Genomic DNA, 25602 nt, shown 5'->3' with positions numbered 1-25602 from the left:
TACGGGCGTCAGGAGTTTATGGGAAGAAGGCAGGAGAATGGGGTTAGAGATAGATCGGCCATGATTGAATGTCGGAGTAGACTCGATGGGCTGAATGGCCTAATTCTGCTCCTATCACTTATGACCTTACGTTTAAGAAGGAACTGCAGATGCTGGAAAAATTGAAGGTAGACAAAAATGCTGGAGGAACTCAGCGGGTGAGGCAGCATCTATGGAGAGAAGGAATAGGCGACGTTTCGGCTCGAGACCCTTCTTCAGTCTGATGTCGGGGGGGGGGGTGGAAGAAAGGAAGAGGCGGAGACAGTGAGCTTGAGTGAGGAAGCTGGAGAGGGGAAGGAGGGAGAAAGTAAGGACTACATGAAATTAGAGAAGTCAATGTTCATACCGCTGGGGTGTAAACTACCCAAGCGAAATATGAGGTGCTGTGACCTTATGATCTTATGATCTCCCTGGTGTTTTTGGCCAATATTTATCATTATGGTAGATATCTAATCATTGATCATCATCACATTACTGCCCGTGAGAGAGAACTGTGTGCAAGTTACCCGTCAGGTTTCTGAAATATTGACTTCATTCACAAAGCATTTCACCAACTTTGAATTGTTTTGTATAGTTTGTTGTCAATGCTTTTTCTTCCCTAACTGTTTTTATTTTTGTAAACGTTTCCTTTCCCCGTGAAGCTTTTGAACAATGTTTTTTTCTACGTATAGTTCCCTTAAACATAATGTACCTTTAGCCTGTAGACTTTAGAGATACAGTGCGGAGACAGTCCCACCGAGCCCGCACCGACCCCGTACACTAACGCTGTCCTACACACACTACGGACAAATTACAATTTACATTAGTCGATTAACCTACAAACCTGCACGTCTTTGGAGTGTGGGACTTAACTGGAGCACCCGGAGAAAACCCACGCAGGTCACAGGGAGAACGTACAAAACTCTGTACAGACAGCACCCGTAGTCAGGATTGGACCCGGGGTCTCTGGCGCTGTTAAGCCCCTGTCCCACTTTCCCGAGTTACTCACGAATTCTCCCGAGTTTTCCCCTTGATTCAAACTCGGAGAATGTTCGTAACGAGTCTGTAGGAGTCCGTGGATATATCGTAGCGGCTCGTTATGTCAGCCGTAGGTACTCGGGGCATCAGGTAAGTCGGGACCTTTTTTCGGCCTGATGAAAAATGTCCACGAGTAAAACAAATAGCCCCGAGTACCCACGACTGGCATAACGAGCCGCTACGATATATCCACGGACTCGTTACGGACATTCTCCGAGTTTGAATCAAGGGGAAAACTCTGGAGAATTGGTGAGTAACTGAGGAAAGTGGGACAGGCCCTTAAGGCAGCAACTCTGCCGCTGCGCCAATGTGCCACCCTAAAGCTAATAGGGCGTGAAAGGTTATGAGGCGTAGGCAAGAGAATGGGGTTATGAGGGAGAGATAGATCAGACATGATCGAATGGCAGAGCCGACTCGATGGGCCGAAGGGCCTAATTCCGCTCCTATGTCTTACGATCATAATAGATTTTTCTCATCCTTCGCATACAGATATAAGACGTTTCTATCGGAAGATGCTGGGCCTAATAGCCTAGTCGCCACAGTGCATGCGAAGGATGCTGATGGTGACAATGTTATCTATACAATCACTGGAGGAAACGAAGAGAAAAACTTTGTACTTGACAACCAAAAAGGTAAAACTATTCAAATATTTATGGCCCAATTGGTTAACACATGAGTTTACAGCGCCATTAAAACCATTTGTTTATTTAGGTTTTAGTTTTGGAGATACAGCGTGGAAACGGGCCCTTCGGCCCAACTCGCCCACACCGGCCAACATGTCCCACCTACACTAAACCCACCTGCCTGCGTTTGGCCAATGCCCCTCCAACTCTGTCCTATCCATGTACCTGTCTAACTGTTTCTGAAACGTTGGAGTTGTCCCAGCCTCAACTACCTCCTCTGGCAGCTTGTTCCATACACCCACCACCCTTTGTGTGAAAAAAAGTTACCCCTCAGATTCCTATTAACAGAGAGAGTCGCTTGGGTGGGTGACCAACCCCAATCTGTAACCATCACTTGGAGAGGGGGGGAATTCACTTGGAAATGCTAAAGGTGATTAGGCAATGTGGGCAGAGACGTGGAGAGGGGGGACATGCTGCATGGGCAACAGCCTGTCCTCAATATGACATCGCCCAGGCTTGCATCCGACCACACATCACCTGCAAACTAGGATGTTTGAACAGAAAACAGGTGCTGTGAATAAAGGGGCATTAAGTATTTCTATAAGGCATTTGATAAGATGCCACATCAGTTTGTTTAGTTTAGGCAATAGACACAGGAGTAGGCCATTCGAGCCAGTACCGCCAATCACTGTGATCATCCACTATCAGTACCCCGTTCCTGCCTTCACCCCATATCCCCTGACTCCACTATCTTTAAGAGATCTATCTAACTCTCTCTTGAAAGCATCCAGAGAACCGGCCTCCACCGCCCTCTGAGGCAGAGAATTCCACAGATTCACAACCCTTATTCTTAAACTGTGGCCCCTGGTCCTGGACTCCCCCAACATCAGGAACATGTTTGCTGCCTCCAGGAACGGGGTACTGATAGGGGACGATCAGCCATGATCGCCATGAATGGCGGCGCTGGCTCGAAGGGCCGAATGGCCTCCTCCTGCACCTATTGTCTATGTTTTCTATGTTTCCCTGTATCTGGTTTGGAGCTGGTCCAAAGTGAACGTTGACCCGCGGTGACAAATTTTTTTGACCCCTCGGCAGGAATAATTAAACTACGGGGGAGCCCGCCGCCGAGACTCCAGGGGCCGCAGTACGTGCTGAACATCACGGCGACGGACGACAACGCCTCGGGAGGGCCCAGCTCCCTCAGCAGCAGCGCCCGGGTCATCGTGGGCATCAACGACGTCAACAACAACAAGCCCCTGTTCACAGAGGTACCTGCATCTCCCACCGGGGGGTCGGATGTAAGGGGAAAATATATACGGCCAACCGCATTGATATAGAAAGGGATCTTGGGTTCCAAGGCCATAACTTCATGAAAGTGGCAGCACGTACGCAGTTAGAGTGATCATAGACAATCGACAATAGGTGCAGGAGTAGGCCATTCGGCCCTTCGAGCCAGCACCGCCATTCAATGTGACCATGGCTGATCATCCCCAATCAGTACCCCGTTCCTGCCTTCTCCCCATATCCCCTGACTCCGCTATCTTTAAGAGCCCTATCTAGCTCACTCTTGAAAGTATCCAGAGGATTGGCCTCCACCGCCATCTGAGGCAGCGCGGAAACAGACCCTCCGGTTCACCGAGTCTGCGCCGACCAGCGATCCCCGCACGCTAACACCATCCTACACACATAATAGGGGCAATTTACAATTTTACCAAACCAGTTAATCAACAAACCTGTACATCTTTGGAGTGTGGGAGGAATCCGGAGCATCCGGAGAAAACCCACGCAGTCAGGGGGGGGAGAACGTACACACTCCAGAGAACCGGCCTCCACCACCCTCTGAGGCAGAGAATTCCATAGACTCACAACTCTCTGTGTGGAAAAGTGTTTCCTCGTCTCCGTTCTAAATGGCTTAGATGGTTCTTAAACTGTGGTCCCCTGGTTCTGGACTCCCCCAACATCGGGAACATGTTTCCTGCCTCTAGTGTGTCCAAACCCTTAATAATCTCATATGTTTCAATAAGATTCCCCCTCATCCTTCTAAATTTCAGAGTGTACAAGCCCAGCCGCTCCATTCTCTCAGCATATGACAGTCCCGCCATCCCGGGATTTAACCTTGTAAACCTGCGCTGCACTCCCTCAATAGCAAGAATGACCTTGCTATTCTTCGTTCCCCTCCTCTGGACAAGAGACTCTGTGTGCGCCAACCCAATCTATTCTTCTCATGACTTTGAACACCTCCATAAGATCACCCCTCATCCTCCTGCACTCCGAGGAATAGAGTCCCAGCCTGCTCAACTTCTCCCTGTAGCTCAGACCCTCGAGTCCGGGCGAATGCATGAAATACTCAACGGATCAGTGGCCACATTCTGATGATAGAACTTGGATCATCCACCTGATACACTTTGACCTGCTGAGTATTTCCGGTATTTTACAGTCGTACAGGACGGAAACAGGCCCTTCGGCCCAATTCGTCCGTGCCGACCAAGATGCCCCATCTAAACTCGTCCCATTTGCGCCCGCGTTTGGTCCATATCCACCTGAACCTCACCTATCTGCGCACCTGTCCTGGTATCTTTAAGTTTTGTTACAGAACCTGCCTCAACTACCTGCTTTGGCACCTGTTCATAAGTTCTAGGAGCAGAATTAGGCCATTCGGCCCATCAATCATGGCTGATTTATCTTTCCCTCCTAACCCCATTCTCCTACCTTCTCCCCATAACCTCTGACACCCATACTAATCAGGAATACCCATATACCATACATTTCGATACACCCACCACCTTCTGAAATATGTTTCTATATTTTCATCAACCACAGTATTTTTTTTCTCAAGTCACACAGGAGCTCAGAAAAGAATACAAAGGTAGCATATTTCATAAGCCAAGTGTATGTGTTAGAGTGTATAAGAAAATGCATCACTAGTGCTTGCAGGATGGTATATTCAATTGCAGCTTGGTCCTATATTGAATGCTCTTTAAGTGGGGTGACAGTCTCATAGTCACTGCTGAACCAAGAGGAAATACCCGCTCATGAAAAGACGACTCAAGCAGTCTTCAAAAACTCTTTATGCATCACCCAAAGGAATGAGACCAAAATATTACAAAGATGTTTTACAAAGAAATAGTAAGATTAAACGAGAAAATACCAGTTCGAAGTTTGATCGTTATTTTATGAGGAGTACGTTGAGGGAATACGTGAAGAACCCCGCCAGGACGCATGCGTGTCATTCTTCAAAGCAGCGGTGTGAAATCACAGATAACTGAACATAGTAAGATTAGAGAAGAGATACCAGTTAAGTATATGATCAAGGGTGGGAGTGGAGGGCACGTATTCCCTCAACGTACTCCTCATAAAATAACGATCAAACTTTGAACTGGTAAGTTCTCGTTTAATCTTACTATTTTACTTCGGAGTCACGTGAGTGACTACGTGAAGATTTCAAAGCTCTGTGATTTCATGCCGTGGAAACGAGTCCATGCATCACATCTGCCTTAATGACTGTAGGAGGAATTGTGTCAACATAATTTAGACATGAATCCGACATTGAAATCCATGAAATTTATTAACACAAAATTATAGCCCCTATTTATGGGGTAAATTAAATTACAGAACTTAAAATTGTTTCTGCAAACGTTCCAGGTTTAATGACTGGTTTATGATAAAATATTTTTCTGGTTTATGATAAAATGTTTTTTCCCCTGACCATCCTGCTGTCTTGAGGATTTGGTCCATTGGTACATCCAACTGCATAGCTGCCGATGTAGCTGCAGCCCTGATGGAATGGGATTTAAAAATATTAGTACCCACCCCAGCCTGTATTAGAACCTGTTTCAGCCATCTTGAGATGGTCTGGACCGTCACTCTTTTGTGTGGTTGCTTATGGCTGACCAGAAGTGCCTTCCCATTGCCTCTGATGATTTTCGTGTTCTCCATGTATAACAACAAATGTCTTACTATACAGAGACGATCATCTGTTGGGTATGACCTAAATTGTATATTGAGGCCTGCTGATCCCTGTCTGTTCTGCTTAACTAATTCATAAATATGAAACGTAATATTTCCAGATGAAGAAGTCATGTTGTCCAGTCTTAATTTATGTAATGACTGTACCCTTTGTGCTGTGACCAAAGCCATTAGCATGACTTTTTAATGTCAGTCTATGTAGGGACAGAGCTGTTGCTGGAGACCAATTCCTGAGCATCTTCAGGACAATACTCACATCCCATATTTGAGAGTACCTGGTTCTTGGGGGATTGGTATTAAAAATTCCCCTCATAAGTTTTGTTACCAGTGGGTGATTCCCAACAGAGTGACGCTCTGTTCCTTGCCATAGATAAGTTGATAGGGCACTTCTGGCGCAGTTGATGGCACTATAACTGAGCCCCTCATCATAATGGAGGCCTGCCAGGTATTCCAGAACAGACGGGATGTTCATTTCTCTGTAGGTGATGCTGTTTTTGTGACAATACATCCCCCATTTCCTGATATAGACCAGATACTGTTTTTTGGTGGACTGTCTGTGGGCCGCCGAAATCATGTTCACTGTTCGGTCCGTCAGTCCCAGATGTAGTAGTGGTATTTTTAGACTCTACAAATTAATAAATTCAAATAGTTATGGCATGGGTGGCTATCCCTTGTTATGGGATGAACCAATAAGTCTGGTCTATTCGGGATGGTGATACATGGTTCTAATACCATGTTCAGTATCACTGGGAACCATGGTTGAGTAGGCCAATCGGGTACTACCAAAATAACAGACGCAGAGTCTTGCTGTATTTTCCTTAATACCCGACTGATGAGGCAGAAAGGAGGGAATGCATAAATAAACAATTTCCCCCAATGCAGCGAAAATGCATCTGTCGCCGCTGCCCCTGGGTCTGGTTCCCACAAAACATAGTTTGATAACTGGTGATTAAGCCTGGATGCGAATAGATCGATATCTGGTGTTCCATACCGTGCTGTAATATCAGCAAATACTTTTTTATTCAACATCCATTCGGTGTTTTCATTAAATTTTCGTGACCTGGTGTCTGCCACTAAATTTAGTTTACCTGGTAGGTAAGTAGCTGATATCCAAATATCTCTCTGGATACACCATTGCCAAATTGTATTAGCCAGATTGGCACATGATGTCGATTTGTTTCCACCCATGTGGTTGATATATGCTACCACGGTGGTATTGTCAATCTGTAGTCTAACATGCTGGTGATATGACCCAGTACAATATGACTTTAGGCCATAGAATGCACCCAACATTTCCAGGTAGTTTATGCCCAGTGTTAGTAATAATGATGCCTCCTGAGCAGTCCATCTACCTCCACAGCTGGAGATGGAATTGGTGGCACCCCAACCAAGTGCACTGGCATCAGTTTGTAGCACCATAGAAGGGTTGCTGATAATGATTGGATTGAAACAAAGCCGAATGTTATCTATCCACCATTTTAGTTCCATTATAGCTTTGATTGGTAGCTTCATTGGTCTGTCAAAATGACCAGCATTAATTTTGAGTGCTTGTATTTTTGCTCTCTGTAAATTTTGGTAATGTAAAGGTCCGAATTGTGTGGCTGGAAAAGCAGCCACCATTTTGCCAATTACTTTTGCTACCAATCTGATGGACGGTTTACTGATGTCAATGAGGTTATTGCAAGCCTCTATTAAGTCTATAGCCTTTCCCTTTGGCAAAGTAACCGACATGTGAACTGAGTCAATGGTGAACCCCAAATAATCCATAGTAGTGGAAGGCGTTAATTTAGATTTAACTGGATGGATAATAAATCCCAGTTTTTCAAATAACTTTTTTGTGGCTGTTACAGTTTGTTTGGCCAATTCCAAAGTTTTGCCCACAATAAGTATGTCATCTAGATATGCCATGACCATCTGTTTTCGTTTCCGTAGAAACGCTAGGGCAGGTTTCAAAATTTTTGTGAACAGCCTGGGGGCTGATGTTAACCCATTTGGCAGCGCTCTATACTGCCACTGCTGTCCCATCCAGTTGAATTTTAAGCAACATCTGTGGTCACCTCGTATAGGCACTGAATAGTAAGCATCTTTTAAATCGATGCTAGCCATGAAGTAACCTTTGGAAATCAATTGTTTTGCAGTAACAAAGGTTTCCATTTTAAAATGAATATATTGTACAAATGTATTCACTTTGGTCAGATCTATGATGATGCGACAACCACCATCTTTTTTGTTTTTGGTAAAGATATTGGACACGAATTCTAGCGGTTCGTGTTGGGATTTTTCAATTACCCCTTTTGCGTAAAGCCGCTCCAGTTCAGCATGCGCTTCTGATTTTTCTTTACCGGAAAGTACGAACATTCGGTTCAGTATATGCTGAACTGGAGGGCTGTACTTGTGTATAAATTCTATGGTATATCCCTGGATATACCGGAGGAGGGGGCGCTGCTCTGGCAGCAGCCATGTCATGCAGCTCGTCAGTTTTTCAACTTTTTTTTATTTTTTTAGTATGTTTTAAAGTCTGTATTTAATGTTTCTTCGTGTGTTTTGTGTGGGGGGTGGTGTGGTGGGGTAAGGGGGAACCGCTTCGGTCGCCTCCTCCACGGAGTGGCGAGTTTTTCCAGGTCGCCTCCCCCGTGGCCTAACATCAAGGATCGACGTGGTCTTTCTCGGAGACGCGCCCGGGGCTTCAGCGGCGGGCCCAACGTGGACTCTCGGCGTGGAGCGGGTGAGCCCTCGCTGGAGGGGAGCGCTCCGTTTCGCTGGCCCGAGGCAGCCGGCAGCCTGAAGTCGCAGCCTGAAGCCGCGGTCTGCAGAGCTCCAGCTAGTGCGGCGTCTACAGCCCGGGATCTCACGTTGGGGACCCGGGGGAAGAAGAAGCCATCACTGCCGGCCCGCGGCCGACTTCTACCGCGGGTCCGGCATGGACTTACCATCACCCCTGGAGGGGAGCTTCGACCGCCGGCCCTGCAGTCTACGGTGCTTCTGGCTGCGGCGAGGACTTTAAATCTTGACCGCCAGTCTGCGGCCTACAACAATCTAAAGCCGCGGTCTCCGGTGAAAAAGAGCCGATCCTGGACTGACTCTGGACTCTGGTCCTGACCACGGGGGGGAAATGGAGGAGGACTGGCCAAATTTTGTGCCTTCCACCACAGTGATGAATGCTGTGGTGGATGTTTGTGTTACATTTTTATTGTGGTTGTGTGTTCTTTATTATTGTATCGCTACAGACAACCCAAATTTCCACCAGCCTGGCTGTGTGGCAATAAATTATATCTAATCTAATCTAATACTGCTTAAAATATAAGTGTCGGTAGTTAACATACTCCATGCATCCAGAAAGGAGTGTAATCTCCCCCCAACCTCCATGCTCCCTGCAATTTGTAGGGAACCAGACCCACCTACCTCCATAGTTACCAGTGGCAGGTTTACTTCTTTTTGTAAATCCTTCGTTGATGTTGAGGCGTCGGTGTCTGGGTTTGTGGTTTGGTTGATGTTGGAGGTTTGCGTATCTTCCAAGAAGGCCGGCCTGGGCCATGGCCTAAAAAAGACTCATGTTCGGTGTACCGGACCTTCGAGCTTTCACCAGTCAGTCTTGTTCTACTGGTGGGTGCGTATGGGTGCTGTCTATGGCCGTAGTGGGTTTTTGATGAAGTCCCTTTTATGAGCCCCAGGGTTTTTGCCTCTTCATCGAGCTCCTTGACTTGCTTCGATAGGTTACCTCCAAATAGTAGAATTGGTGGTTTTACGTTTCCAGGTTTGCACAGACCCGCGAATTTTGGGTTTAAAGTAGGTCGGATGGCACTCTTCCTGATGCTGTTTATTTCATATTGTGTGTTGCAACGCCGTGCCAGTGCATCCTGTTGGTCCTGCGACATGTCCTTCTCATCTACTGTGCGGGTGAAAGCTGTTATTCCCGCTGTTTGGAGCTTTAATACCTTTTGGAGTTTGATATCCATGCCTCTAACTCCTACTCCGATATGTTTCCATATGCAATTATTTACAACAGGAACATTCAGGGATATACAGTTACCCGGTGCCAGGTGTCTTGCCGTGGTGTCCAACACAGCCTGTTCCTGTAGCTGGTTAAAGGACATATAATCTATACTGGCAGCTAGTTTTTTCTCCAGGTTTTGGCCAGTCTGGTCTGGCTGTATGAAGTTGGACACCATGTCCAGTAGATTTTCACGTTCCTGCACCCCCTGCACACTTGATTTCTCTTCTGCAAACCCCTCTTCAGGATCTGCCCAGAACTGACCCCCAGTACTCCCCTCTGACGAGGGAGATGCACTGTGCAGCCCTACAAGAGGTGCTGCTGTGGGTTTTACATAGAGCCCACAGTGACTAGACTCCATCTCCCGGAGCCTGTCACGTTGGAGCAAGTGCTCCACACACCGCTCCATCCGGCTCCAGCGCTCACGGTCGCTGGCCGCTCGCGGCTGCTCAAAGTCGGACTCATCTGAGTCCACGACTTTGTTGGTTTTTTGTTTTGCCTTACCGCCCGGCCGCGGAGTGGATCTGGCCGGTGCGGAGGCGACATCGGGCACAGCTGATCCCATTATAGGTGATTCAAGTGCCGCGGGCCGCTGCTGGCTGCCCGCTACTCTGCGGTCCTCCCCCACCAGCTTTGTCGCAGCCCTCGTTGCTTTCTCCAACTTGTCCATGTTCCCCACCTGTAATCAGTATGGGAAAACACAAAAAGACCGCAGAGTAACTCTTACCTGCAGGTTCCGGCTTTTATACTGCCGCTGCGGGGGAACGTCATTCCACCCCACCTGACTGTTTCGCAATGCATGTAGCGATATGACACGCATGCGTCCTGGCGGGGTTCTTCACGTAGTCACTCACGTGACTCCGAAGTAAAATGTCTGCTGTCCATTCCCTCCACATACTGCCTGAACCGCTGAGTTCCTCCAGCACTTTGTAATTTGCTGAAGATTCCAGCATCTCTCGTGTCCTCGTATTTAAATTGAGTCAATTTAAGAAAACCATAAGAGCGGCACGGTGGCGCAGCGGTAGAGTTGCTGCCTTACAGCGCTTGCAGCGCCGGAGGCCTGGGTTCAATCCCGACTACGGGTGCTGTCTGTACAGAGTTTGTACGTTCTTCCCGTGACCGCGTGGGTTTTCTCTGAGATATTTGGTTTCCTTCCACACTCCGAAGGTTTGTAGGTTAATGTGCAGGGATCGCTGGTCGGCAAGGACTCAGTGGGCTGAAAGGCATGTTTCCGTGTTGTATCTCTAAACTAAACTAAACTAAACTAAACTAAGTTCTTTAAGATGACCCAAGAAAAGACACAGTGCTGGAGTAACTCAACGGGTCAGGCAGCATCTCTGGAGAACATGGATAGGTGACGTTTCGGGTCATGTCCTTTCTTTATCTACTCCTGTACCTATTGTCTATTGTCTAATTATACCTTTCTTTAAATAGACAATAGACAATAGATGCAGGAGTAGGCCATTCGGCCCTTCGAGCCAGCACCGCCATTCACTGTAATCATGGCTGATCATCCCCAATCAGTACCCCATTCCTGCCTTCTCCCCATATCCCTTGATTCCGCTATCTTTAAGACCCCTATCTAGCTCTCTCTTGAAAGCATCCAGAGAACCTGCCTCCACCGCCCTCTGAGGCAGAGAATTCCACAGACTCACAACTCCCTGTGAGAAAAAGTGTTTCCTCGTCTCTGTTCTAAATGGCTTACCCCTTATTCTTAAAATGTGGCCCCTGGTTCTGGACTCCCCCAACATCGGGAACATGTTTCCTGCCTCTAGCCTGTCCAAACCCTTAATAATCTTATATGTTTCAATAAGATCCTCTCTCATCCTTCTAAACTCCAGAGTATACATGCCCAGCTGCTCCATTCACTCAGCATATGACAGTCCCGCCATCCCGGGAATTAACCTTGTAAACCTACACTGCACTCCCTCAATAGCAAGAATGTCCTCCCTCAAATTAGGGGACCAAAACTGCACACAATACTCCAGGTGTATTCAATCATGTTGGTCAATTGCACCAGTCACATAGTCCTATAGTTCCTATTTTAACAGAATCCCTGGAGGACCGACAGATGCAGGTAAACAGTAGTGATACAATTCATAAATTGACAAGACATAGGAACAGAATTAGGCCATTCGGCCCATCAAGTCTACTCCGCCATTCAATCGCGGCTGATCTATCTCTCCCTCACACCCCCATCCTCCCCATAGCCATTGGCACCCGTACTAATCAACAATCTATCAATCTACATTTTAAAAACACCCAATGAGGTACATGTTGGTGGAAGGAACTGCAGATGCAGGTTAAAACCGAAGGTAGACACAAAAAGCTGGAGTAACTCAGCAGGTCAGGCAGCATCTCTGGAGAATGGGAATGAATGGGTGGCGTTTTGGTTCGAGACCCATCTTCACGTTTTCGCTGATAGTTTAATTAACAGGAAGGAATCTTGATGGCATTTATTTTTCTGTTTTTTTTATATTAGTGTTTAAAGTACAGTGAAGATGCTTGTGTCTTGGAGAACCAGCCCGCTGGAACCTTCGTACTTCAAGTCAAGGCTCATGACGCTGATCTTGGAGTGAATGGACAGGTGAAATATGGACTTATGATTCGAGAAGGAATTACTCCAGGTTTCCGAGTTAATCCTGACACTGGTGAGTATAATGTTTAGTTTCGCTTAGTTTTTGTCTTTAGTCTTAAACCCCTGTCCCACGGTGCGAGTTCATTCCAAGAGCTCTCCCGAGTTTAAAAAAACTCGTGGTAAGCACGGAGAGTGAACGTAGCGGGTACGTTGGAGCTCGGGGACGTCACTTAGCGGCTCGTAACGCTAACGGCAGGTACTCGGGAAGACTCGCTAACGGCAGGTAAGCACGTGAAGACTCGTGAAGATTTTTCAACATGTTGGGAGAACTCTTGGAATTAACTCGTACTGTGGGACAAGGCTATTAGAGGGCACGTAAACAAGTCCTTCGGCCCAACGAGTCCGCGCCGACCAGTGATCACCCCGCACACTAACTCTATCCTACACACACTAGGGGCAATTTACATTCATACCAAGCCAATTAACCTACAAGCCTTTATGTCTTTGGAGTGTGGAAGGAAACCAGAGATCCCGGAGAAAACCCACGCAGGTCACGGGGAGGAACGTACAAACTCCGTACAGACAAGCACCTATAGTCAGTGATTGAACCCAGGTCCCTGGTACTGTCAGGCAGCAACCCTACCGTCGCTCCACAGTGCCGCCCTTTAGTTTAATTTATGGTCACGTGTATCAAGGTACAGTGAAAATCTTTTTTGTTGCGTGCTGTCCAGTCAGCGGAAAGACAATATGTCATTACATTCAAGCCATCAACAGAGTACAGATACAGGATAAAAGGAATAAGGTTTATTGCAAGATAGTCCAGTAATGTCCGATTAGATTAAAGATAGTCGGAAGGTCTAAAATAAGGTAGATGGTAGGTCAGGACAGCTTTCTAGTTGGTGATAGGATGGTTCAGTTGTCTGATAACAGATGGGAAGAAACTGACCCTGAATCTGGAGGTGTGCGTTTTCACACTTCTATGCCTCTTGCCTGATGGGAGAGGAGAGAAGAGGGAGTGGCCAGGGTGCGACTCGTCCTTGATTATGCTGCTGGCTTTGCCGAGGAACTCATTCAGTAACTTTGCAATAAAAAAACAAATAGACTGAACTGAAATTAAAAATCCATGCAAAAAAAATTCTTCACCTCAATTTATTGTGAAACAAAAGAAGATCGGTGATACTCTTTTTTTAATCATTCATGTTTAAAAACAAATAAGGCTACTGGACCTCAGACATCTCCGCACACTAGGTATAATTTGCAAGCTTTTTAAGCCAAGCCAACTAACCTACAAACCTGTACGTCTTTGGAATGTGGGAGGAAACCGGAGCACCCGGAGAAAACCCGCGCGGTCACGGGGTGAAAGTGCAAACTCAGTTTCTGTGCAAGATTGTAAATTGTAAATCAAGTGTAAGATTGTAAATTGTAACTATTGTGTAGGATAGTGTTAGCGTGCAAGTGATTGCAGGCCAATAGACAATAGACAATAGGTGGTCAGGTGTTAGGGGAAAATATACATGGCCAACCGCATTGATATAGAAAGGGATCTTGGGTTCCAAGGCCATAACTTCATGAAAGTGGCAGCACCTACGCAGTTAGAGTGATCATAGACAATAGACAATAGGTGCAGGAGTAGGCCATTCGGCCCTTCGAGCCAGCACCGCCATTCAATGTGATCATGGCTGATCATCCCCAATCAGTACCCCGTTCCTGCCTTCTTCCCATTTTCCTTGACTCCGCTATTTTTAAGAGCCCTATCTTGCTCTCTCTTGAAAGCATCCAGAGGCCAGCATGGTGGGTCAAAGAGCCTGTTTCTGCGCTAAAGTCTAAAGTAAAGGGATATGGGCCAAACGCCAGCAAGTGGGACTATTGTAGATTGTCAATGTGGGCAATTTGGGCCGAAGGGCCTGTTTCCATCTTCTATGACTCTATAAAGACTGAAGGGGCCCAACCCAAAACGTTGCCAATCCAAACATCATCTGACCCACAGAGAAACTCGGTTCTCAACCCGAAACGTCACCTATTCCTTCGCTCCATAGACGCTGCCTCACCCGCTGAGTTTCTCCAGCATTTTTGTCTACCTTCGATTTTTCCAGCATCTGCAGTTCTTTCTTATACATAGGGAGGAACTCCAACACTTTGTGTTCCGCACAAGATTTCAGCATCTGTAGTTCCTTGCGTTTCCATAACACCGTCTCCCATCGTACATTCCACAGCGGCAACAGTGTGGAAAATGCTTTACCAATGGTTCTGAATCCATGTCTCCAGCCAGTTGACACACTTCAAGGCAGAAACCATGACGCAATAATTCTTCCTTGTGTAAACAACTAACGTGCACCTCTATATTTCCACTAGGACCAGAGGCCACAGCCTCAGAATAAGAGGACGTCTCTTTAGAACGGAGATGAGGAGGAATTTCTTCAGTCAGAGGGTGGTGAATCTGTGGAATTCATTGCCTGAGATGGCCGTGGAGGCCAAGTCAATGGGATATATTTTTAAGGCGGAAATTGATAGATTCTTGATTAGTGCGGGTGTCAGGGTTTACGGGGAGAAGGCAGGAGGATGGGGCTAAGCGGGAAGATAGATCAGCCATGATTGAATGTCGGGAGTAGACTTGATGGGCCGACTGGCCTAACTCTGCTCCTATCACTTGTGAATTTATGAGGAGACTATTGCCCTTTACAACTCTTTTAGTGGATATCATGTCTTTATCTCTGTTGGTGCTCAAAATTAATGTGTGACAATAAGGGAATATATCTCACGCTTCATCCTCTGATTATCACAACTTCTCTGTCAGGTCAGTTCGGCGGGAGTTCCCCGACCTGACCGTGCTGCCTGCTCCGTGGTCATATAGCCGGCGACTAAACCGTCTCCCCCACCAGGTTTGCCAGGTGAGGAGGGGGCTGTGGACCCCCAGCAGGACCAAAAACAAGACCTGTCAAAGGGCGGATGAGCTCCTAACGAGCCAACGGCCATCCACACTTCAGTAGAAGTTGCGATCACTGTCGTACACGGCACTGTAAGGAATGATGATAAAGCACATACACACCAAAATCCTGTACTTCCAGCGGCGGAAGTCGGCAGGAACTGGAGGACAGAGACGTGTGGTGCGTCCGTCACCGTTCCCGTTGGAAACCAGCATCACTGTGTCGCTAATGTTTTCAACGATGATGATTGAGTGAACTGTCCCATCAAATGATTTCCTATCGATAAAATGCAAAGTCAACGGTCAGTTCTCAAAGAAGGATCCTGGATTTATCACCTTTGGACAGCTACATGGATAGGAAAGGTTTAGAGGGATGTGGGCCAAACCCAGACAGGTGGGACTATCGTAGATGGGGCAACTTGGTCGGCATGGGCAAGTAATGGGGCTTTCTCACGGGGCGACTTGACGCAAGAGGTAACCAGAGTTGAACATCGTGGGAACCTCGCACGATAACCGTACGGCATTCGTGGACGACCGTGGACCACCGTGGCGCTAACGGCAGGTACTCGTGTAACTTGTTGACTCGGGAGAAAATTCAAGCAAGCTTGAATTTCTCCAAGAGTGACTTGTACACTTGTGGTTGAAGATTGCAACATTATATGGACGTAGTGGCCAGTGCGATATCCGTAATAACTCTTGCGTTTACCGTGGGAACTCCTGCGAACGGTGAACCCGGAAGCTGGACAGAGGGGACAGAAGGTGAGTAAAAAAGGTGGTCTCAATATCGCCAATGGAACATGTGTCCATCGAGGACGTCCCACCTCATTGTCATTGTTGGAGAATCTTTTTCACTGGAACACTTGCAGAGATGGCTCCCAGAAAAGCTCAAAGAAAGGGGGTAAAGCATGTCAGAAAGGTTTTTGCCATGCAGGAGAATGAGGAGGAGACGCAGCAAGAGAGACAGGTGGAGAGGCAACAGGAGATGCCACAGATAACACTGCCTGTGGGCTCCTTGGAGCAGGGAGATTGATGTCTGCAATTCTGCATTAACACATCACTACAAGATGAATGTCTCTAATGTTATAATCCCTCTCATGCTGAAACACAAAATAGTTGAAGGGAGGTGATATAATCGCATTTTCATTCTTTTTCATTTTTGAGTGTTCAGGTCCCTCAATTGCTGAGCTATTTAAACGTTTGAAAGTTTCACCTCTCAGTAGATAATAAAAGAAGACAATCATCACAGTCAATGTGAGACAAAGTCTTTATTCCTATTTGACAATATAAAAAGACGACTTCTTGCACATATTGAGAGAAGGTGCATCACACCAAACAACATTTGTCTAAAAAAGGGCTTCGCAAACATGAAAATCAACAAATGAGGCACGCTAGATTTTTTTAAACAGATTCTATTCATGAACCTCCGCAACAAGCCTAAACTCAGGCAATAAAAGGGACAATGCAATGTGCTAAATGGCAGGTTTTGCGGACGACCATCTTATAGGAAGCACTTTTCAGAGGACAACACTTTAAAGTGAAACAAAGAGAAGTAAGCAGGATTACAACGGGACATTATTATCAGCTTATTTTCTATGCATGTCTGCTAACATGCAGTAGTGTTCCTGTGGTCGGCTACCCATCAATAGAGCTGTCCTGCCACGGCACACTCCCCAATTGTGAATTGTAGTAAGCGCAGAGATGGCCTCTTTGCTCTTTCCCACTGTATGTGCCCGTGTTACCTTTGAAACGCTGCAGTGGGACCATTTCCGCCTCGGTTGCACCACTTCTCCATGTACCTAGTGTTATTCCCCCTGTGTCACTGTCCACTAGGTCACCGTCCTGGATGGCTGTTGCTGATCCTGCAGCTGCACCTCATTCGGATCAGGTTGTGCAGAACACATGCTTCATATACTATAGTCTCCACATTGTCTTGAGCAAGCATCTAAATCTGTTTGCCAAGATGCCAAAATAATTTTCTACAACCCTCCTAGCCCTTGACAGCCTGTAATTGAAGATCCTCTGTTCCCTAGTTAGATTCCTCTGTGGATATGGCTTCATAATCCAGGGCCGTAGTGCAAAGGCTTCGTCAGCAACCATCGCATATGGGATGTCCGGGCTGTCTTCTCCTGACAGAGGTTCTGGATCAGGCATGCCTGCTGTTCCACCTTCCATTTTCTTTCCAAGCCAGGTTTCTTTCCAAATCCGGCCATCACCAACACTTCCAGGTGTGCCCACATCCACATACAGGAAGTTGTAGTTATGATCAACCACCGCCAAGAGTACAATTGAGTGGAATTTCTTGTAATTGAAATAATTTGAGCCACCTCTGGGTGGACAACGAATTGCCACATGCTTGCCATCCAAAGCCCCACATGTGTGAGCAAAGTTCCAACTGTTTTCAAACCCCAGCGCCACTCTCTTCCACGCATCTGGTGTACTGGGGCATTCCATCACTTCAGCTGCATAAAATTGGATGATCGCCTCACAGGTTTCTCAGACAATACCACAGATGGTGTTGGTGGCGACAAGAAAGTTGCAAGATAGACTTTTATAAGAATCGCCTGAGGCCAAGTAGCGGAGGGTGATTGCTATGCGCAACCCTGGTTCCAGTGCCTTTCTCATTACAGTGTCAGTCTTCTTCAGCAGAGGTCCCAAATTATTCTTCAGCTCATTAAAGAGCTCGGGTGAAATTCTGACAAAGTATGTGAATGCACTTTTATCCTCTTCGCACAGCACATTAAGCAGTTTATCATATTGTCCAAATAGAGGTCTCCGTTGAAAGATGGGCTTCACCCAGTGAGACTTCCTCTTAATTCTCTTTTTAATTAATCTCACCCTTCTGCCTTCATGCAAGCGTCCTCGATTCACATAGAGGGCTGCTGCATACAGCGCGTCAATGAAAAACACCACCATCCTGTACTCGAAACTACTTAGTACAGGCATGTCTCCAAATGAGCCAATTCAACCAAGGGAGGATATTTATAGTGTGTGAAAAAAAAAGTGACATCATTTGTGCCACGTATGATTTAACAACACTTCACAGTTCACAATGTTCATTCAAGATTTAACGGGAATCTCGGGAGACGGACAAGTCACTCGCACAAATAACAGAAATGCCGAGTACCCGTGGGAACTCTTTATCTACCCCCCGTTATATCGTGTGATATCGTGCTAGACCACGACCACTTCACTCTGGTTACATCTTGCGTCAAGTCGCCCCGTGAGAAAGCCCCATAAGGCCGAAGGGCCTGTTTCCTTGCTGTGTGATACCATGACTCGAAATTGGGCCTAAGACCTGTTTCCGTGCCGTATGACCCCATTACCTTTAGTTGGCCCTCAGAGCCTGTTTATGTTCAGTATAACTATGACTCTATTTGAAATAATTCGGGTTCAGATATAAAAGGAGTTTAGAAGGATGAGAGGTTATCTCATTGAAACACATAAGATTGTTAAGGGCTTGGACACGCTAGAGGCAGGAAACATGTTCCCGATGTTGGGGGAGTCCAGAACCAGGGGCCACAGTTTAAGAATAAGGAGTAAGCCATTTAGAACGGAGACGAGGAAACACTTTTTCTCACAGAGAGTTGTGAATCTGTGGAATTCTCTGCCTCAGAGGGCAGTGGAGGTGGGTTCTCTGGATGCTTTCAAGAGAGAGCTAGATAGGGCTCTTAAAAATAGTCAGGGGATATGGGGAGAAGGCAGGAACGGAATACTGATTGGGGATGATCAGCCATGATCACATTGAATGGCGGTGCTGGCTCGAGGGGCCGAATGGCCTACTCCTGCACCTATTGTCTATTGTCTAAAATAAATCAATTGAATGCAGAATACACAAAGATGCCTGTTGACTAGAATTATCCTCTAACGATGCTTTCTTTTGCAGGATCCATTACCACAACCCAGAGCTTTGACAGGGAGCGCCAGCGAGAGTACACCTTGTCAGTAACTGCAACAGACCAGGCCCAGGAGCCACTCATCGGCATTTGCCAGCTGACCGTACTCATAGCCGATGAAAATGACAATGACCCAAAGTTTGAGAATAGCCGCTACCAATGTAAGTGTCAAACTTCGCAAAAACCTTCTTGCCATCAAGTGGCTCAACAATGTTGAATTCTTAATCTTTATATTTTGCTTTGTGGTTCATAAGGTCATAAGTAATTGGAGAAGAATTAGGCCATTCGGCCCATCAAGTCTACTCCGCCATTCAATCATGGCTGATCGATCTCTCCCTCGTAACCCCATTCTCCTGCCTTCCACCCATAACCCTTGACACAAGTAACAAATCAAGAGTTGATGATGGACTTCTGCCAGCATTTGGATCCTGTTGTTTCTTATACCCTGTTCCACGTTCTGGTCCAAGTCTACTTTAGTTTAGGTTTAGAGATACAGCGTGGTAACAGGCCCTTCGGCCAGCCGAGTCCGCACCGACCAGCCATCCCAGCACACTAACACGATCCTACACACACTGGGGACAATTTACAATTATACCCAGCCAATTAGCCTACAAACCTGTACGTCTTTGGAGTGTGGGAGGAAACCGGAGCACCCGGAGAAAACCCACGCAGGTCACGGGGAGAAAGTACAAACTCCGTGCGGACAGCACCCGTAGTCAGGATCGAACCCGGGTCTCTGGCGCTGTAAGGCAGCAACTCTACCGCTGCGCCACCGTGATGCCCCAAAACCCAACAGAGAATGCGGGCATCGATCCCGCTAACTCTCGCATGCTAAGCGAGCACTGAACCATTTGGGCTGCTTCCCCAGTCGAACTAAATGTCTATGATTAAAGAATAATCATATTGCAAGCAGAAGTCATAGCACAGCTATGGGGCGGCACGGTGGCGCAGCGGTAGAGTTGCTGCCATACAGCGAATGCAGCTCCGGAGACCCAAGTTCGATCCCGACGACAGATCTGTACGGAGTTTGCACGTTCTCCCCGTGACCTGCGTGGGGTTTCTCCGAGATCTTCGGTTTCCCCCCGCACTCCAAAGACGTACGGGTTTGTAGGTTAATTGGCTTGATAAATGTAACACTTGTCCCCAGTGGGTGTAGGATAGTGTTAATGTGCGGGGATCGCTGGTAGGCGCAGACTCGGAGAGCCGAAGGGCCTGTTTCCACGCTGTATCTCTAAACTAAACTAAACTAAAACTATTCCTCAGAGTGTTTGCCCTTTACAAATATGGAACTAATATCTGCGGCCTAATGAAGATTTAAAGCTAGATTACTTCGGGTGAGAAGACTGTATCGCCCCAGAGAAGTGCTGAAGAATGTTTTCCACGGCTCCATTGCAATCATTTCCGCTGACTGGCTAGCCCGCGACAACAGCTTTTCATTGTACCTCGGTACACGTGGACATAAACTAAACTGAAATAAAATTAACTAAACTGCAAACAAAACAGATGTGATATTTGTTGCCTCCCCCTTGAGAAGGTCAGCGACCAGTAATCCTTATCCCCATGACACATATTACAGCAAAGTTAATTCACGATCTGAAAGTTGAAGACTTTTTTTTGTGTGTCAAAAACCCAAAACACTGCAGATGCTGGCAATCTGAAGCAGGAAAGTTAACCTCATTCCACAACTGTGGGCGGCACCAAAGACCCTATAGCGGAGCAAGATAGACCACTCCTGCTAAATGTAATGGGCTGACGTGTAGTGCACAACGGAACGGAACGTGGGCCTTTTTTTTCATCCATTTCCATAACCGGACCCGACCCGACCCAACTCGCAGTGTAATCAACGTTGCGGGGGAACAGTTTGTGTTAATAAATTTAAATTCTGAAAATGAGGAGAAGATTTTTACCAAATAACTTTTATTTTTACGAGGATGTTTCCATAACCGGCTTCCGTCTCCGCACTATTATCCTATGGGATCTTTGGTGCGGAGACGGAAGCCGGTTACGGAAATGGGGCCGAAAATTACCCACGAGTCTGCCCATGACCGTACTACGCCTTTTTCGTCGAGTGGACCATCTTGCTCGCTATAGGATCTTTGGGCGGCACGGTGGCACAGCGGGTAGAGCTGCTGCCTCACAGAGCCAAAGACCAGGGTACAATCCTGACATAGGATGTGTGGAGTTTATGTGGGATTTGCAGCTTCTCCCTGTGACCGCGTGGGTTTCCACCAGGTGCACCGGTTTCCTCCCACACTCCAAAGACGTGCAGGGGTTGTAGGTGAATTGTCCCTTGTGTGCAGGATAGTGCTAGTGCGCAGGTGATCGTTGGTCGGCGCGGACTCGGTGGGATGAAGGGCCTGTTTCTATGCTGTATCTCTGAACTAAACTAAACTAAACATGCTCGCCATACAGCCACCAACGCAGCACACTCTTATTTAGAAAACATTTACCGACATTTAGAGGAGGGGAATCAAGAACCAAGGTGAAGGGGGAAAGATTCAACAGGAATCTGAGGGGTAATATTTTGACACAAAGGGTGGTGGGTGTATGGAACAAGCTGCCGAAGGAGGTAGTTGAGGCAGGGACTATCCCAACATTTAAGAAGTAATTAGACAGGTACATGGATAGGACGGGTTTAGCGAGATTTGGGCCAAATGCAGGTAGGTTGGACTAGTGTACATGGGGCATGTTAATAGACAATAGGCAATAGGTGCAGGAGTAGGCCAATCGGCCCTTCGAGCCAGCACCGCCATTCACAGTGATCATGGCTGACCATCCACAATCAGTACCCCGTTCCTGCCTACTCCGCATATCCCTTGACCGCTATCTGCAAGAGCTCTGTCTAACTCGCTTTTGAAAGCATCCAGAGGATTGGAGGTAGACAAAAGTGCTATAGAAACTCAGCGGGTGCAGCAGCATCTATGGAGCGAAGGAAATAGGCAACGTTTCGGGCCGAAACCCTTCTTCAGAAAATTGGCCTCCACTGCCTCCTGGGGATGAGAATTCCACAAATTGACAACTCTCTGGGTGAAAACGTTTTTCCTCATCTCCGTTCCAAATGGCTTACCCCTTATTCTGTTGGGCAGTGTTTTACCGTATTCATGGGGACTCTTTTGTACCGGAGATTTAGTGTGCACTCTTTTCATTCAATTATTGCTCCTCTCCTGCTGGGAATGACTAACCTCCACTGGGTAACTCTAATGAAAAGAATCTTTGCCACTGGTCCAGGTCTATCCCGCTGCACGCTGAAGCAATAATAGGCATTACCGCCTTTAATCTTGTGTTCAAATGAGTATCACCCAAGGACATCATTAGTAAGTGAGATGAGGAGGAATTATGTGCAGGAAGGAACTGCGGATCCTGGTTTATACCGAATGTGGACGCAATATGGTGGAGTAACTCAGAGGGACAGGCAGCATCTCTGGAGAAGGGGAATAGGTGAACCCTTCTCCAGCCACCCGTTTAAATACAGTGATCACGTTTAAATACAGTTTTGAGAGGTCAGCATACACATTTTTTTTGTCATAAAGCATAGGAACAGGCCTTTCAGCCCAACTCATTGAAACATATAAGATCGTTAAGGGCTTGGACACGCTACAGGCAGGAAACATGTTCCCGATGTTGGGGGAGTCCAGAAGCAGGGGCCACAGTTTAAGAATAAGGAGTAAACCATTTAGAACGGAAACGAGGAAACACTTTTTCTCACAGAGAGTGGTGTGGAGGGCGGTGGAGGCAGGTTCTCTGGATGCTTTCAAGAGAGAGCTAGATCGGGCTCTTAAAGATAGCGGAGTCAGGGGATATGGGGAGAAGGCAGGAACGGGGTACTGATTGGGGATGATCAGCCATGATCACATTGAATGGCGGTGCTGGCTCGAAGGGCCAAATGGCCTACTCCTGCACCTATTGTCTATTGTCTATTGTCTAACTTGCCCATGCTGACCAAGATGCCCCACCTACACTGGTCCCACCTCCCTGCATTTGGCCCATATCCTTCTCAACATTTCCTATGCATGTCCAAGTGTCTTTTCAATGTTGTTATAGTGCCTGCCGCAACTACAAAGGCAGCTTATTCCATATAACCACCACCCTTTGTGTGAAAAAGTTACCCCCTCAGGTTCCTATTAAATGCTTCACCTCTCACCTTAAACCTATGCCCTCTGGTTCTTGATTATCCTACCTTGGGCAAAAGACTGTGCATCTACCCTAGCAATTCCCCTCATTATTTTATACGCCTCTAAAATATTACATCTCAGCCTCCTGCTCTCCAAGAAATAAAGTTATTGCTTGCCCAACCTCTCCCCACAGCTCAGGCCCTCGAATAATGGCAACATCCTCGTAAATCCTCTCTGCACTATTTCCAGCATCCTTCCTGTAGCAGTTTCAGTTTCAGTTTCAGTTTAGTTTATTGTCACGTGTACCGAGGTACAGTGAAAAGCTTTTGTTGCGTGCTAACCAGTCAGCGGAAAGACTGTGTTGGGCGTCATCTTGGAAGTGACCAGGGTGACCCAAGCTGAGCGCAATGCTCCAAGTGTGGCCTCACCAATGTCTTGTACAAGGGAGGCAAATGCTAGCATTTATACTCTGGAGTTTAGAAGGATGAGAGGAAATCTTATTGAAACATATAAGATAAGGGTTTGGACACGCTAGAGGCAGGAAACATGTTCCCGATGTTGGGGGATTCCAGAACCAGGGGCCACTGTTTAAGAATAAGAGGCAAGCCATTTAGAACGGAGATGAGGAAACACTTTTTCACACAGAGAGTTGTGAGTCTGTGGAATTCTCTGCCTCAGAGGGCGGTGGAGGCCGGTTCTCTGGATCCTTTCAAGGGAGAGCTAGATTGGGCTCTTAAAGATAGCGGAGTCAGGGGATATGGGGAGAAGGCAGGAACGGGGTACTGATTGGGGATGATCAGCCATGATCACATTGAATGGCGGTGCTGGCTCAAAGGGCTGAATGGCCTGCTCCTGCACCTAATGTCTATTGTCTATTTATATCACGAAGACTGGAATACAAAAACAGAGATGTAATGCGTTGGACAGGCTGCATTTGGAATATTGTGAGCAAATCTGGGTCCCATATCTGAGGAAGGCTGTGCTGTCTCTGGAGAGGGTCCAGAGGAGGTTTACAAGAACGATTCCAGGAATGAGTGGGTTAGCATATGATGAGCGTTTGTCTGCGCTGGGCCTGTACTCGCTGGTGTTTAGAAGGTTGAGGGGGGAGCTCATTGAAACTTACAGAATAATGAAAGGCATAGATAGAGCGGATGTGGAGAGGATGTTTCCACTGGTGGGAGAGTCTCGGACCAGAGGTCACAGCCTCAGATTTAAAGGATGCTCTTTTAGAAAGGAGGTGAGGAGGAACTTCTTTAGTCAGAGGGCAGTTAATCTGTGGAACTCATTGCCACAGAGGGCTGTGGAGGCCAAGTCAGTGGATAATTTTAAGGCAGGGATAGACAAATTTCTGATTAGAACGGGTGTCAAGGGTTATGGGGAGAAGGCAGAAAAATGGGATTAGGAGGCAGAGATCAGCCATGATTGAATGGGGCGGAGTAGGCTCGATGGGCCGAATGGCCTAATTCTACTCCTATAACGTGAACTTGTGAACGAGTCGGATGACTCTGCGTCCTTGTGTTCTTAGACTACCTGCGGGAGGACACGCCGGTCGGCAACAGCTTCCTGCGGGCAGCGGCCCATGACGATGACCACGGGAGCAATGCCGTCATCACCTACTCCATATCACGGCAACAACCAGAGTACTTCCAGATCAGCTCCAGCACCGGCTGGATCTACGTCAACCACCCCATCTCCCAGGTGAGAGCGTATGGCATTGAATCCCAAGAAAGTCCATCTGGTGGAATGGCATCTCATATTTCGCTTGGGCAGCTTCAGCTTCCTGAATATTGAAGATAGCCACAAAAAGCTGGAGTAACTCAGCGGGTCAGACTGCATCTCTGGAGAAAAGGAAAAGGCGTCGTTTCAGGTCCAGACCCTTCTTCAGACTGAGAGTCGGGGGGGGGGGGGGGGGGGGGGGGGAAGGGAAACGAGAGATATAGACGGTGAAGAAGAGAGATGTCGAACAATTGAATGAAAGATATGCAAAAAAGTGACGCTGATAAAGGCAACAGGCCATTGTTAGCTGTGTGCTAGGTGAAAATGAGTTACAGACAATGAGACTCAACAAGACGACTTTGAAGCTGGTACGACATTGGATGGGGGAGGGATGGGGAGAAGGGGGATGAAGGGGGATGAAGGGGGATACTTGAAGATGGACTTCTCTAACTTCAAGTAACCCTTGCTTTCCCTCAGTCCGTCCCTCCCCCACCCAAGTTCTCCGACTAGTTTGACTGTCCTCCTGATTAAATATTACAGATTGTTTAACTCGTTGTCACCTTCAGCTGACAATGTTTAAGAAGGAACTGCAGATGCTGGAAAATCGAAGGTAAACAAAAATGCTGGAGAAACTCAGCGGGTGCAGCAGCATCTATGGAGCGAAGGAAATAGGCAACGTTTCGGGTCTCGACCTTCAGCTAACAATGAATCATTTTACATTTCCTTGCCCACATCTGCTTTGAC

The 25602-nt window shown here is 47.1% G+C and overlaps 1 protein-coding gene across 1 annotated transcript in view; it reads left to right on the top strand.

Annotated features, from left to right (window-relative positions):
* Window positions 1-25602, top strand: part of LOC116972420 (neural-cadherin-like) — a 145781-nt gene that overhangs the window by 48132 nt on the left and 72047 nt on the right. Inside the window, exons 6-10 of the mRNA XM_033020081.1 lie at window positions 1546-1688; window positions 2775-2947; window positions 12119-12287; window positions 19021-19191; window positions 24668-24840. Of these exons, the coding sequence (XP_032875972.1) occupies window positions 1546-1688; window positions 2775-2947; window positions 12119-12287; window positions 19021-19191; window positions 24668-24840 (829 nt within the window). The remainder of the gene's footprint in view (window positions 1-1545; window positions 1689-2774; window positions 2948-12118; window positions 12288-19020; window positions 19192-24667; window positions 24841-25602) is intronic.

Source organism: Amblyraja radiata, chromosome 4 (genome assembly GCF_010909765.2).
Source record: "Amblyraja radiata isolate CabotCenter1 chromosome 4, sAmbRad1.1.pri, whole genome shotgun sequence".
NCBI classification, from domain to species: Eukaryota; Metazoa; Chordata; class Chondrichthyes; order Rajiformes; family Rajidae; genus Amblyraja; species Amblyraja radiata.
Note: the sequence above shows the minus strand (reverse complement) of the source record. Positions and strands in the feature narration are given on the sequence as shown.